Source organism: Pipistrellus hanaki (assembly GCF_964339955.1).
Source record: "Pipistrellus hanaki genome assembly, chromosome: 6".
Taxonomy (NCBI): domain Eukaryota; kingdom Metazoa; phylum Chordata; class Mammalia; order Chiroptera; family Vespertilionidae; genus Pipistrellus; species Pipistrellus hanaki.
In genome coordinates this window covers 73,911,739-73,928,297 of record NC_140508.1, presented here as the reverse complement: position 1 = coordinate 73,928,297, position 16,559 = coordinate 73,911,739, and the positions used below count along the sequence as shown (strand labels likewise).

The 16,559-nt window shown below is 38.1% G+C and overlaps 1 protein-coding gene across 2 annotated transcripts in view; it reads right to left on the bottom strand.

The window, feature by feature from the left end:
- Positions 1-2,204: 2,204 nt before the first annotated feature.
- SKOR2 (SKI family transcriptional corepressor 2) overlaps positions 2,205-16,559 on the bottom strand; it is a 40,976-nt gene continuing 26,621 nt past the window's right edge. The window contains exons 8-9 of one of the 2 annotated variants that reach the window (XM_084887068.1): positions 7,570-7,635; positions 2,205-3,595 (exon numbers count right to left, since the gene is read on the bottom strand). In XM_084887068.1, the coding sequence (XP_084743194.1) occupies positions 7,573-7,635 (63 nt within the window). In that variant the 3' untranslated portion in view covers positions 2,205-3,595; positions 7,570-7,572. The remainder of the gene's footprint in view (positions 3,596-7,569; positions 7,636-16,559) is intronic. The other variant, XM_084887067.1, reaches the window with a different exon arrangement.

The window sequence follows — 16,559 nt, the reverse complement described above, 5'->3', positions numbered from 1 at the left end:
CACTCTCCTTGCCTATGGCAAGGAGATAAGCAATTACTCAAGGCATTCTGAGAATCAAGAGAATTAGTCTGAAATGTCTGATCTGTTCCTATAGGAAATGCTTTATTGGTTAGGGTAGGCTTTCTGCTTTGATTTGTTAGGGCCTTTCTGATCCTATAATTTCATTTGGAATGAAAATGGAGAATTTTGTTTGCATTGCTTGTATTCTTCATTAGCTAATAGCTGGGTTGACCTTGAAATTTTGACATGACAAAATAGTCAAAGAAAAGAGCACAGAGTTTTTCTGCTGTCATTTTGTGCAACCAAGAATTATTTGTCCTTCTGAAGAGTGGCTTTATTTTTAGCCCCATGCAGTGCTTGAGATGGATGTCCTGTCTGTTTCCACAAAGCAGCTCAGATAACTCACTCACATTCAGTTTTAGGGATAAATTCTTTTTGTTCCAACTTAGAAGCATCGAGTTTTGCTAAAATAGAGAAGGTATAGTCACTCTCGTTAATGAGAAAATACGTATATGGGTAAGTGATGTTTCCATACCACATGTTGGATCTCCTTGACTCTTTTTTATCTGACTCTTTTGGGTTTTGGTGTATAATTTCATAGTTTCACAGAGGACTGTGCTTTAAGGAATAGACTCAGTCTGATAAGACATCTCAAATGATGGTGAAACTCTAAGGCTATAAGAATAAGGACAACAGGAGTCTCCTAGCACTCAGGGACAGATGTACAGCTGGTCTCCAATGGAGCCTGGAATGTAGATGGAGAATTGGAAAGAACCAATGTGATTTCAGGATTCTTGGTAGCAGAGGCCAATGGTCCTACACACTTGACCATTAACTCAGTTCAGAGCTATGCCATGGTAACTCCAGGCTCCCAGACATATTTGCAAAGTTATCTAATTCTCGTTTCCCTTTTGCTACAAGATCATTTGCTGATTTTGGCACTATAGACTCTGAGCCATTTAAAGTTGCAATTGGAAAAGGAAAAAAAGACATTTCCGTCTTGTTTACCCTGCCAGTTGGGAAGCTGCAGGGCAAAGACCTTAAATTCATCTGCAAATCTCTAGCCAAGCTGCTGCTTTTGCTCTAAGAAGCGACCTGGTCCCTGAGTTTGCATTGGGTTCTTCAGAAACATGAACCTTGCTGTTCCCTGGTGGCTGGTCATCGAGCCAGGTTTGTGTCCTCCCAGATAGTTGTCTGCCATGTTTGGTATTATTGGCTTCAATTACAAAGCTAAAGACATTGGTGTCCAACTCTCTATAAAATGTAAAGTGTACACAGGAGAAAATGCTCATCAACATGGCTGTCCAGTTCCTCTCCCCCTCCCAAACCGCCCAAGCACAGCTGCCAGTCTTGAAATGTGTGACATATCTGAAGGGCTATGTGAGCCCCCTATCTAGATCCAGGCCCCTCCTGGAAGAACTCTCCAAAGAGAACATCCTGCCCTCCATGGTCAGTATCAGATTATTTTTTTGCTAGTCATTGCTCAGAACCCATCTTCAGATTCCAGGACTTGGTTTATATCCCTTCTCTGATCCAGCTTCCCATTCTTAGGCCGAAAATCACCGTGAATATCCCTCCTTTGATGTTCTAATGTGGCAGTTAAGGATAAAAAAAAATTATCTCCAAGATAAATTGTGAAGTTTTTCAGGATAATTCATGATAATGAAGATGATGGAGGGAAGTATCAAATATCACAGTAAAGCATTTTAAACCTCTTAGGGAATCTGTCCAGGGATGCCATTGGTGAGATGCCTCTTTGTTTAGGATGGTCCTTGGCAACCTCAGTGTAGAAGGTCATCCACAGTAGACTCTGTGCAGCCCAGAACCACCTGAACAATCCTGGCCGCAAAGGAGTCATCATCTGGGCGCTTCTATTTCTCTGAAAGGTAGGATTTGGGGCATAAATTGATCTCATGAACTTTGACTCAACATCACAATAAGGAGGAAGGCACAATATGAACTCCATGGCCAACATCTGGGAATAACTAGCAGAAGAGATTAGAACATTCCTTTACCCAGATCAGGGTCCTAAATGTGATGGAAAGGCCCCAGCTGCAAACAATGGCCAAAGGCTAATCTAGATTTTAATAATCATTTTGGAGGGAATTCTGTTTTCAAAAATAATTTATTCAAATATTTTATGCCAAAATAATTCTAAAAGGTATTAGTTTCTATTAGTTGACCCCGAGCAAACATGCATTTGACTACATGAACACAACTATTATTTCATAGTGTTTTTTTATTATAGACTTTTTATCCACATGAATGTTAAAGAAACTACAACAGAGTTAAATACCATTTTTGATAACATGATTATATTCTTAATTACACTCAATATTAAACTGTAAAATATCTCCAGAGGAATACAATCTTCATTCATACAGCAGGCAAAGTACCAGAGAGGAAGGGGCCACGTGAAAGTCTGTCCAGTTTGCTATGAAAAGCAGTTTACACGGCTAATGCCATCCACGCTGTCGAAACGTGATCCCCACTCCAAGGACAGGTTTTGTGTTTTCTTTCCACAAAGAATCACTTCTTCAAAAGTTACAGACAGTTTTTAGAGCTGCCCTCTCCACGTGTGCAACACTGAGCTCACTTGGGACCGTCCATGAATTTCCCACCCTGGTTGGCTAACAGCACTCCCAGCGCTTGGGGTTCAGTTGGCCTTTAAAAACACAAAGACTTAAACTTTGGTTCCACAAAAAGATGTGACAAGCATTGACAGTTCTGGTTGGCTTCCCCTCCCCCCACTAACGAATGGCCACCACAGTCTATTTTACATGGCTGTCCATGAGGCTTTGAGGTCACTTGTCCTTGGGTTCTCCTGAACCTGACTTTCTATTTGATTCCCAAGCCCTTTCGATCGCAGTCTATGTGGGTCGGAAGTGCTCAGTGGCAGGCTGTATCTTACAAGAGAACAAGAGTAAGTGGTTCTGTGCACCTGGGATAAGACAAAAAGCACGGAATGTCAACTTCAGCGTGATACAATCAGATTATATAAAACATTTAAAGTAATATTTAGTATATCCTCAAGAGAAGACATTTTTAGTACAGTTTGGACAAAAACTGTTAAACAGAGACCATGAAATCATCTTCTTTTTTATGTTTCCTTGCATCTCCATTAACATTGAGCCAAACTAGAATTACCAAATCACAGTGTGATGGTTTGAGATGTCTTCTCTACATAAAGCCATTGTGTTGGATTCTAGAAGCTCCCCTTTGTTGTTGGGAAAACATTAAGACAGCCTGTGGTGAAAGTGACAGACCATTTCATGTGCCAGGGCTCTGTGGGCCTTGGCTGGATGGCCCAAGTAACCTTTACATCTATTTTTCCTGTCCTGGATGTTAGGGCAACTGTAGAAGTATCTCTGAAAGTTGTGTGATTCAGCATCAATGAAACCACTGGATTGGTTATGAACTGGATTTTAGTAACTAATATTAGAAAATGTGAATTAGGCCACAATTTCAGGCTAAAAATCAGGAGAGCAGGTGAAGTGTGGGCTTCAGAGCAGGGCAGCCTGGCTCAAATCCTGCCACTTGCAAGGAGGGGGACCACAGACAGCTTACTCTTCTTTCTGCATCTCAGTTTTCTTAGCTGTGGGATGGAGAAAGGAGTAGCACTTCTCTCAGTGGGTTGTTTTGAAGGTTAAATAGGATAATTGACAACATGCTTTGAACAGTGGGAGCACACTGGCCTTATCCATGGAGACTCTTGAAAAAGCTTGGTCCTATTATGTCTGACTACAGATGAGAGAAATGAATACATTCCACACCCCCCCCCCACCCCATCTTCGATCTCTACAAAAAGAAGATACAGTAAGTTCAATTGCAATCCTGCAACATCCTTTTAAGACCTTTCCTTTGTTGTGATTTTTGTAATAATTATTTGAGAAGTAAAATAAAATAACAAGAATTGACCAAAGAGGTAGATATTGTTAGCCTAGGGGGAAAAATCCTACTTTCAAACTCTCCTGAAGGATGCAAAGTAGTAATTAGTGATGGAGACAATGCAGACATGAGGCAAGTGTAGGTGGGCCATGCCCTTGAATGTTATACATGATCTTAAGCAGGAAATGAGAGAGAATGTGACAGGAGATTTGCATGCAAGAGTCACAATTTTAGAACTAGCAAAGACGTGGATCGGGTTTGGCTACCACCTTTTATAGATGAATGTGAGATGCAAAGAGATCAAATGATATTACTCAAGATAACACTAGGAGGTAGTATCAGATTTAGAAGCTAGAATTTCTCAAAACTGGCCCAATGATTTAGTAAGACAGAGAAGTGGCTTAAGAGTCACTTCTGACCTGGATTCAACCCTGGCTTTTTTAGTTATAGCTAAGTTACTTCACTGAGTGAGCCTCAGTGTCCTCATGCATGAAATAGGGATATTAATAGGATCTACTTTATGGAGTTCCAAGGACCAAAAAAACGATGGTGTGGCAAAGAATCTGTCTGTTATCTGGCATAATTAGTGCTCAATAAATGGTAATTATTATTATTTCTAGCTTGGTCAATGAGTTTCTGTGTGACTATGAATGAGCCATTTCCTGTGATGCACTTTCCACTTATATCAAATGATTGACTTCTCTGTGAAATACATGGCTATTTCAACCAGGTACATAGATGACATTTGCATAACCTTAAATGCTGCTTGGAAGAAAAATAAAGTAGAGTAATAATTAAATTAGTGTTGACGTGGCATTTTTATTTGGGGTGATTTTACATAGATTACACTGGAGTGTCTGTGCAGGACAGCAAAAACCAAGGTAAGAAAGACTGCCAGGAATAATTCTGGCGTTAAAAGCAATCCCAGATGAAAGAATATTACACACAAAATTTTGAAATATTTTTCAAACTGTTTCCATTGTACTCGTGAGCTCATAATGAAACATATGCAGAGCAATAGAATGTCTAATATAGTAGGGCTTGTTTTAGGAGGTAGTCTGAAGATAAACAAAATAAACTGCACTTTACATAGCTGGTAGCTAAACAAATAGAATTCATTGCTCCAAAGAGGACTATACCTTGGTTGAAGAAAGGCTTAGATAAATCCATGAGTAATGGATCTTTAAGGAGTTATCAAGGGAAAGGTAAGAGTATTCAGGGTATATACCTAAATTTTGAGATTGGCATTGTTAAGAACAACAATTTGGCTTTTTTAATGGGATTACACAGTAAGTAATCAGGGTGGACTCAACATGGAATTTCTCATGTCCTAATGTAGTGCAAAAAAAGATTTGTAGAGCAGTGATATGTGGCAGTACTTGCTCAGCTTATTAAGTGGATTGCCTGTGGTTTTGAAAAGCTTCCTCCGCTTAATAGTCATATTGGAATCCACTGGGTGGCAAGAACACAGCACACTACCTTAAGGGTCACTCTTGCATAAGACATTAATGCATCAGCCCCTAATTTGGAAACCTGCGGTCACTCAGCAAGACAGAATTTGTCTCTTTCCCTCAGTGTAATGATTTTTATTTTGTAATCTCTCTTGGGGTAATTCCTTGCAGGCTTGGCATGTTGAGAATCAAATACTGCCTCTAACAATATGGTCGTGATTCTCTGCTTGGCTGATTTAGCTCAGCATTTAAGTAACCACTAATCTTCTGAAAGCACCAGGGTCTACTTAGAGAAATCCCTGTTGTCTGCAAGGATGGAAACAAAATCAGCATGGAGGAAGCATTAGTTACTAAACACAAATCAATCTTTTTTTCCACCTAGCTGGATGCTTTGTCACCCTCAGAGGCGTGGTTTCTGGGCAGTGAATCTTCATTTTGTAGGTGTAAGAGCAGCTCAGGTCTGACAAGCAAGGAAGATGAGTTGGGGAAGTGGAAGGAGTAAAAAGAGAGTTTATTGAAGTTCCCAAGTATAAATCAAACTACATTCTAATGGATGAATCTCACAGACATGGAGTAAAAGAAGTCAGACGCATGTATTGTATAACTTGCATGACTTTATCATTTGTAGACTTGACTGAATTTGTTCTACTTCCATAAAAGGCTACTAACAAAAACATCCTAATATATTCTCTTTGACTTGAAAGACAATTACTTTGACACGTTGGGTTTATCAGCATTCATTTGGATGATTCATGCCTTGTTTTCCTTGATATTCTGGGTTAAGATTTACTGTTTGAATGTTCTAAAATTACTCATTTCACACTGCTGTTGCAAACCTGTGTACTGTAATGTAAAATTTCCCAAAGTCAACTTCAGATTTAAGAAAAATATTTGAATCTAAAGAACGCAGTCAAACTTACAGGACCATTAGTGTATGACTTCATGGAGATGAAAACAAAATAATTATTTGACCATCTCTGTTGCAGAAATATCTGCTCACAGAAGACAGGAAATGTCTTAAAGACATTAGAAGAAAGTAGGCACTGGATCTAAAGTCAGGAGTCCTGGCTTTGCAACAAAGACCTAAAAGATCACATCTCTTACCTGTACCTCAGTTCCACGTGGGTAAAATGAAGAGAAAGTACAAGAGTGAGAGTATGTCTTGGAAAGAGTTTTGAGCTCCAAATGAAATGTGACATAATTAAGATAAATACTAAAGATTACCACAAATATAAGTGATGGCAAAAAGTGGGACTGTCATTTGCCCATAGTAGAGGATGCTTTTGATATGCATGAAAGAAAGAAAAAAAGTTATGAGCCTGTATTGTACAATCAGAATTATTTTTGCCAATAAATTCCATTGAGTTGAAAATATGCTTCAAAGGGAAGAAGTGGGAAGAACCATTCTGATGGAATGGCCAAAGTGACAAATGATCACAATCCTAGTTGGTCATGAACATTTACAAAAGCTACCTCTGACATCTGAGGTTCTCTATCATATTGTTACTTACTTTTCTGATTTAGCAATTCCAATTGTTAAGTCATCCCAACATATTGTTACAGGAAAAACAAAATCCTAGTTTTTGCATCCCTTCAATTCTAATAACTATACTTCAAAAACTTGCTTTTGAAATGTTTAGTTATATCCTGAATAGTCATTGAATTTTCACTGTGCTCTTTCCCTTAGGGGCCCAGAATATTTGTCTTTCAAATTGTTGCTGGGGATGTAACCTTGAACTTGGCTTCAGCTAAAGAGAAACTATTATTGGTTTAGGGAAGCTCTCACAAGTCTACAGTGGTCACCTTACCACCTATCAGTAATCCACTCAAAGTCAGAGTCAAGGAAGACTTTTCAGAAGCAAGAGCGAGGCTGAGAAGATGAAACACTAGGTATGACTGCTGACACTCCAGTGTTCTCTTGAGGGGCAGTGAATAGGGTGACAGGTAGAACCAGAAACAGCAGAAAACCTCCAAACAGAATGAAGATCATTCCCACAGACTGAATAGAGAACTTTCATTTTATAAAATTTCCTTAGAATTTATAAGTCCCCCTTAGCCATTCATTTAGGAAGTCTCATGCCCAGATATAATGAAGTTCATCAGTGTCCTGGCTTAAACACAGGAGACAGCTTTACCAACCTGTTAGGCTACTTCAAAGACATCAGTAAAGAACCTGGCCAAGCAATACAATCAGGGAGTTCAGGAAAAATCTCTCCTCCGGTGAACTCACCGTTTAACTTTTGCTGAGATGGGCACCAAGCTTTTCTTTCCTGATCAAGCTTGCTGCATAGGGGATCTGTAAGATAAAAACAAGCAAAACTCTGCAGGTAAGCTAAATTTGGAGACAGATGTGCAATGGAGACTTTTCGTCATGCCTAACAATTCGAATGCCAGTGGGTCTGCCTTGAGGAGGAAAGGTCTCTATCAGCTCCGCAGTATGGAGCTTTGGGGCATCACATTTCTAAGGCCTTTTCAAAAGCACAATTAGGACAGGACAGGTGAGCACACGGGGCTGTTGCTATAGCTCATCTCTGAGGCTACTACATGGTATTTCACTCACAGAAGTTTTCAAGATTTAAAAAATATATATATTTTATTGATATTTTACTGAGAGGAAGGAAGAGGGATAGAGAGCTAGAAACATTGATGAGAGAGAAACATTGACTAGCTGCCTCCTGCACACCCCTCACTGGGGATGTGCCTGCAACCAATGCAAATGCCCTTGACCGGAATCGAACCTGGGACCCCTCAGTCCGCAGACTGACGCTCTATTCACTGAGCCACACCGGTTTCGGCAAGTTTTTAAGATTTTACATTCAATAATATGGTGTTCTCGTTTTTTATTTAGGTACAAAAACAAAGTGATGTTATCATGTACTGTATGTCCGTGGTCACAAAACAAGAAAGTAATTACAAACTAGTTCAATCTAATTTTTCATTTAATTGGAGTGATGAAATAATACTATCATTATAAATCACAAGTGAGATTAACTAACTAAACAAATGACAACTCTGGGTAATTTACCAATAACTACTAAGAAGCATCAGAAATAATTACACTGAATGGAAAATATGACCCTTGAGAATTCTACCTGGATAAACTTGAAAGTGCTTGTCACCTCTAGGGCATTGAATGAAAGCCTATCACATTTGATATGCTACTTTTCATTAGAAAATTCCAATGGTTGAAATCGGAAGACATATATTATTTAGATTTGCCTCTGCACTAACCCCAATTAAGGTATTCTATCATTATGTTACTTACCATCATCATTATAAAGCTTAATGCAGAACTCTAAGGATTTGAATCTATTTTACACTTAAAGAAATAACCACTCGGCCTTCTAGAATGTCACACGAAATATGGCTATTATGTAAAAGCAATAAGGGAAATAAAATTATTGTCATTCAATTAGGCAATGTTTTTGAATACTTTTATATATATTCTCCTCATTCCCAGCATATTTATTTTTGCTCTTCTGATATATCAGTCCATAAATTAGAACCTGTATTAATGGAAAGAGCTACAAATGTACAATTATAAGTTACTAAGATTAGCTGGACTATTTTGCTGTAATAACTGGTTAGTTGAATCAAACAGTCTTTTCAATGGGAAACAAGATTAAAATAACCATATCACTATTTTTATATGCAACCACAACATGGATGTATCTGATAGGTGCATATCTGATAAAGGGCATGGATAGCAGCATTGAAATTAATGATTCATATAGTACCATAAAAAGTTCAGTGTCCTAATCTCATATTTTAGGACGTGAGCAGAGATCAGCTAGATAACCATGACAAGACCAGTTACATGGGGACCTACTCTAGTTACCTCTTCTTTTCACTCTAGGTTATGCTACACCTGCTATTAACACAGACACACTGAATCTTAGTTTTCCATTGTGCTGCTATATGCCAAAGCACATGGATCACCTCTCTAGATGCATGAAAGAACAGAGACTTGAAAGGAATTCTGTTATTTAGGGTAACAAGTAGAAACGATGCAAACCTTGGGGCACAAGGAATTACCTGATAGAATATATTTGTGCCCCTCTCAATTAACAAGAGTCCTCAACATCAAGATTAGATACCGTTAAAGATTTAGTGAGCATCTGCTCTGTGCCAGGCAATTCTTGTATAGAGAAGTCAGCATCACCCTGGGTTATCTCATCAAAGCCAGCAGACTACTCATCCTACCCCAAAGAAAACTGCCTGAAGGGCACTTCTTTTAGATCTAAGTCAGAATTCTTTCCTTTCCTTTCCTTTCCTTTCCTTTCCTTTCCTTTCCTTTCCTTTCCTTTCCTTTCCTTTCCCTTTCCCTTCCCCTTCCCCTTCCCCTTCCCCTTCCCCTTCCCCTTCCCCTTCCCCTTCCCCTTTCCCCTTCCCTTCCCTTCCCTTCCCTTTCTTCCCTTCCCTTCCCTTCCCTTCCCTTCCCTTCCCTTCCCTTCCCTTCCCTTCCCTTCCCTTCCCTTCCCTTCCCTTCCCTTCCCTTCCCTTCCCTTCCCTTCCCTTCCCTTCCCTTCCCTTCTTTTCCCTTCCCTTTCACCTCCCTCTCTCCCTTCCTTCCTTTTTTCAGAAACAACAATGTAGCATTTCATTAAAATGAAAACCTTAGAAGAACAAAGGACTCAGAACAAAGAGAGGACATTTCCAAGTGAGAACATTTGATCCCAAATCTCCAGGTTGGAATTTAAACCTGTGTCAGGAATTATCTCCAATCAAACATTGACTGTTGTATTCCCCTGCACCCCCCATTAAAACAAGATGAAATGAAAGCCAAACAAAAACAAGACAAAAAGCAAAAGGTTGCAAGCTAAAAATCATGTATTTTTTACTCTAAGTCCTAAATCATGAATGATAAATAAACAATATATTAGTTGTACTTATATGCATGTATACAAGTCCTTCGGTTGATCTATTATCTCCCCCAGATCTCCCTACCCTCCCTGCTGTAATTTGACAGTCTGCTTGTTGCTTTACTATCTCTATATCTATCTTTTGGTTCATTAGTTTATAATGTTCTTTATTATCCATAAATGAGTGAGGTCATGTGGTGTTTCTCTTTCATTGACTGGCTTATTATAAGTACAACCAATGGACACAAAACTCTGGGGAGGGAGGGTATGCATGGGAGCGGGGGGGCAATGATAAAATATGTACACAGATAATAATTTAATAAAAAATGTAAAAAAAGATAAATAAACAATATATTAGAACATGGCTCAGTTGTTATTGATTGAGAGCTACCCCATTTCAGTGATTCTGTTAATACACTTTCCCCCATCACATTTTAAGATCTCTAAAATGGGGTTTTTATAATTGATGGGGTCTTAGAACAAGAGTCAAAAGCTTCTTTTCTTATGATCCATCAAGTAATGTTGCCTCTTACACTTGACCATACTTAAGATTCCATGACATGCAATATTGGGTTTACAGAGACCTCAGCACATACTCCAAGCATGGAAGCTCAGGATCCTAGGGGCTCCACTTAAGTTAGTTATTCCACATAAAGTTCCTGTAATAGAACCTACAAAAGCCTTCTTTTCATCTTGACCAGCTTAAAAGTCACCAAGACTGGCATGGACCGAAAAACACTTAAAGTTATTATGTAACTTCTAAAATAGCTAGTTGATTCTAGTCTGTCAAAAGTATGAGAGCTTTCTAAAAAAGATATACTTCTTAGTTTGTGCCAAAAGAGAGTTAGCCTAAGCTCAGCATTCAGGTGGGTCAACATCTTAAAAGGAGAACGATGAGAAGAGGCTGTGCTATATAACCAAGGGACAAGTAATGGCATTGTTAAGATACATAGCAATAGATCAATAATTGAAAAAGTCCCGCTGTAGCTCAAGTCTATCTACTGCTGGAGAACCTTAAGGCAGCACGCTACAGAAGCCCCCTGCTCAAGTCCTCTGACACACAGGGACCTCCTTTTGTTTCATATTTAGCCACAAAACCAAAATCCTCTAGTGGCCAAGAGATATTTTTTGAAAAATATAATGCAAAAAAAAAAAAAAAAAAGTAACTGTTTGACCTGCTTTTTTTTTTTTTTTTTAAAAAAAAAGCAAAATATATACAAAATCCTCTGGGTTGAGATGATAGGAATCTGGGCAAATTCACATCCTAATGAACATGGGAGAGTCTCCAAGGGAAGAGGAATCACTGAAGGGCTGTGCCCTTCCCACAGGGGGAGTGTTCTTTCCAGCCACGAGGAAGACCTATAGCTCCCTTCCTGCAAGGAAGCACCATGCCCACACCAGGAAGCTGTCAACTGCTTTTCACAAGTCTACAGGAATGTAACATTAGTACAAATCTACTGACCTAACACGATTTTACTTGAGGCTTTAAAACATGTTTTATTTTTATTGAATTTATTGGGGTGACATTGATTAATAAAAATATTTGTTCCAGGTATACAATTTTATAGCACAGCCATTTTCAACCTTTTTCAGCTCATGGCACGCATAAACTAATTGCTAAAATTCTGTGGCACTCCAAAACTACATTATATATGTTTTGTCAAGCTGACAAAAAAATAAGTATAATTTTGATTCATTCACATTGGACAGCTATTGCCATGTTGGCTGTATCATTTTTTTTTTATTTGACAATCTAAGAGAGGTCAGTGCCCCTGACTAAATAGTCAGGTATTGCATATTTTAAAAATTCTCTTTCGGTACACGGTTGAAAATCACTGCTATAACACATCATAGTATACAGTATTGTGTGTTGACCACTTCAAGTGAAGTCCTCTTCCATCACCATTTGTTCCCATTCAGTTCCCTCTGGAAATCACCAAACCGCCTATGAGTTGTGTTTTTTTGTTTTGTTTTGTTTTGTTTTTTGCTTAATCCCTTCACCTTTTTTTACCTAGCCCTCCAACCTCCCTCCCCTCTGACAGCTGTCAGTCAGTCTGTTGTCTGTATCTATGATTCTGTCTTTATTTTGTTGTTAGCTTATTTTGTACATTAGATTCCACATATAAGTAAAATCATAAGTTACTTGACTTTCACTTTGCATAATGCTCCAGATCACCTCACACCTGTCAGAAAGGCTATCATCAACAAATCAACAAACAAGTGCTGGCGAGAATGTGGAGAAAAGGGAACCCTCGTGCACTGTTGGTGGGAATGCAGATTGATACAGCCACTGTGGAAAGTAGCATAGAGTTACCTCAAAAAAATGAAAAATGGAACTGCTTTATCAGCAATTCTACTTCTGGGAATATATCCTAAGAAATCTGAAAAACTAATTCGAAAGAAGACATACACTCCTATATTCATTGCAGCATTATTTACAGCAGCCAAACCTGGAAGCAGCCCAAGTGCCCATCAGTAGATGATTGAATAAAAAAGCTGTGGCACATTTACTCGAGGCTTTTAATGGAGAACTTTGAGACCTTCCACCCCTGGCTGCGTGCAACTGTGACTGTAGCATTCTGGACAAACAGCAGAGGGCACTTTAAGCCTAGTGCATTTGTTCCATCTACGCGCCTCTTTAGCAATCCAGCAAGTTCCAAGGATGTGAATCTGGGTCGTCATTTATCATGTGCTCTCTGCTGAAGCATGTCCTTCAAGAACTACGACTAAAACAAACTATGTCTTCAACCAATAAACAGTAGCAGCTTACATATAAATGCACTTGCTTAAAAAAAACTGTTGCCAAATTAGCAATGAAAAATAAAAAGACTATGAAGGCATCCTAATAGTCTCAGCTTGTATTGTAAATTATATTATATTCCAGTTTTTAGAAAAACCTTAATCCAAAGGTTATAGAGAGTAAAATGTCTTCACCTTTTTTTTTTTAAATGAGATATACTTGACATAAAACAATGTATGTGTTTATGAAGTTTCTTCACTTTCTTATTAACCCTAAGGGGTGATTCATTTTATTTTTAAAGTGAAACACATTTTTCCTAAAATCACAGTTTACTTGTAAATGAGAAATCTGTGGCTCTATATTATACTAAACAGTAATATCTTCATGAACTTGCTAAGTTCTATAACTTTTATAATTAGTTTGTAGTGAGAGGACTATATTTCTTAGGTTGTCTAAATAAATCTGGTTTAGTAATGAAACATTTTAAGCACTTGAAAACCCAGGACGAGAGTAGGGGAGGAGGGGGCTTTAACACAAACGGTGTTAAGTGCTATAAAACTCTAATTTTAAGCTATTTTAAAAGCTAGCTTGTGGTCATGTATAAATGTTAAAGATACACATGCTTTAAATCTGACACTGAGAAAAATGCACAAGGAGAATCGAGCATTTGACTCTGCAGTCATCATAACTTGCATTTAACAAACTGGAAAAGGAAGCACTGGTGCAGAAATTACAGTCAGTGGAGAATCTAAACATGCAGGAGCCAAAGAAATTCATAAGTTTTCTTTCTACAGCAATGGCACCCAAGATGCTTTCGATATCATCTTTTGAATAAGAACACTGTAATGACAGAGTATAAATACATCGTGGGTCTATGGGAATCATTATAAAATATGAGGATTTTAATATATTTGAATTCTCCATTATTGCAGGATAGAATGGGTTTTTATCTCATCTAAAGGGAAAAATGCCTATTCTGTAGGCAGAGGACTATTCTATAGTAAACATTCTGTAAACTTTAAATATTAAAATAATTTTGAGTAAACTGTCGGGTTCTTGGGGAACAGAGTATGTAATCATATTTACAGATGAGTTAGGTCATTCAACTAAAATATTGGGAAAGTCAATAATGATGATACCTAGCAACTTTTTGATAATGTTTAGATATAATTTTCTAAAGGCATTTCCCACAGGTACTTTACCAATAAAACAAGCTGAATAAAGTATTAAATTCCTGTTCAAGTAAACTTGAGTCTGCCGCCTCAGTTCCAAAGCAGATGGCATAACGTGAACACAGGTCCTTCCTGAACAAAAATATCTGCAGCCGCCAAGGCTGAAACAGTTCCACTAGCAAAGTACACTTTGAGAAGGGATGTTTCTCATATTGGCATAGCGTTTTATAACTTGTGTGGGCATTTCATATTTATTACACACTTCCTCCTTACTACATACATCCCTATCTGGGCACTAGGCTAGACCTTCCAACAGGTCGCTTTGGTGGAAGAACTGACACTTAATGGACTATATGGGATGAGTCTTGAACTCAAGGTTGTATACCTCAAATCTTAGTTACAAGGACAGTACAGTAATATATAAACTTCCTATAATTCAATGCTATACCTTCCTTTTGTAGTTTTGGTAGTAGTTACTTAGCAAAAGAAGAACATTTGAGAAACTCATGACCAAACCAAGGAAATCTGGAAAATAACTGAGGACTGCTATATGAGAATATCAGAATTGGGGCAGGGGGAGTCCATGAGTAGTGACTCATTCAAGAAATGTTTCACAAGGTGCTGGGTGCTGGAGGCAGCAAGAAGGTCTCGGTATCTTATGGTAAGAGACACCAACGAAGAGGAAGAAACAGGAGGGACAAATCATTTCTATTTCATCCATTTTTATGTTATTTGCCTGGATATGCCTTTGAGGAGTTCAGGACTTACACCTATAGGCCGAGAGGTAAAAATTCTAGCTTCTCCCAAAGAATTTAATTTACAAGAAGTAATTTACTATCTAGAATAATGTGAATTAATAACACTTGTCTAGATAAATACATACCTATGCTAAAATATTTTTCAATACAGAATAATAAAAATGTTTAGTAATACCAATTTGTATCTTCTATGTAGCAACTATCTCAAAAGACATGAGACATTTTTTTCTTCTATCAACACTGCCTGTTTATTACATGAATGCAATATCATTTCCTCTTTCACTAAAGGAGCCAAATGCCCAAGAAAATTAAGAAGTTTAAGTTATATAACTAGCCTTAAACTGGGGCACTGAAGCAAATAGTTTCCTTCCTTAATGCCCGTTTTGCTAGACCCGCCACTCTGAAATCACAAGTTGTTGCTTTGATGTGTGACAATTTTTGTTTTAAAATCCGAAAACAATGCCCTGAATAAAGCCAGCAAGGTCTTAACATTTCATGCCACTCTATCTCCAATTCTATTTTTTAAATTCTTCCTTTGGACAAAGAAAACAGTAAGTATATTCACAGTAAATAATTAGTAGTTTTTATTGTGAAAAGCCATATGTATATTTTAATCCCTGGGGAGATTAAGAAAATCCTTTTGCTCTCAGTGAATTTAAGTGCAAACAGATAACAAACAAACAAACAAACAAACAAACCGAACTCACACAGAAACAGAACAAGAAGAAAGATCCTGTTTAAGAGGCACTTTATGTTGAGGTGGTTTTCAGAACTGAGAATTATGAACCAGCACTTTGAGATCAATGAAAACCTCAGTGGAGGTGTTAAGACTGACAAGTAGCACTTTTAACAGAGCCCAGAATGGAGAGAAACATGAAGCATGGTTGCTTTAAAAACGACTCCCAGCACTAACATGGCTCCTTCCATGCTGAAAGCAAAGGTTAATAACCATCCTTCTTAAATAGTCTGACAGAGAGCCAGATACCTGTCTCTTAAGACAAGACAGGTGAGTATGCAAAGACACATGCCTAATGGTACAGGGATAACATGGGCCAGTTCAGAAACACCTAGCCACCTAAATGATAATAATCATGCTATGAATAATACTGAGAAGCAGTGCATGTCTTTACTCAGTTGATTACAAATATCTTACAAATACTGAGCAGAAATCATTTCCTATCCCACTCATGAAAAGGAGAAAGCTGGGGAGACTGCCTTTTTAAATATATATATATATATATATATATATATATATATATATATATATATATATATATATTTTTTTTTTTTAACTGATTTCAGAGAGGCAGAGAGAGATAGAAACATCAATGATGAGACTCATTGATTGGCTGCCTTTTGTATGCTCCATACTGGGGATCGAGCCTGCAACCAGGCATGTGCCCTGAACAGGAACTGAACTGTGACCTCCTGGATCATAGGTCAGTGCTCAACCACTGAGTCACACTGGTAGGGCAAGGGAGACTGCTTTAAAGGTGCTAGTGAATAATACCAGATGTATCTGCAGGGGGACAAAGGGTGAGGAATTCATAAGGAAAAAAACAAAACAAAAAGAAAACCCGCTACATTTATTTATCAGGTATCTTCCTGTTTCCATAGAAATAGTTCTTAGTGTCCACTTCTAGAGGTGATTAGGCTAGCATAACACACTTTGTTTGGAAATAATTCTT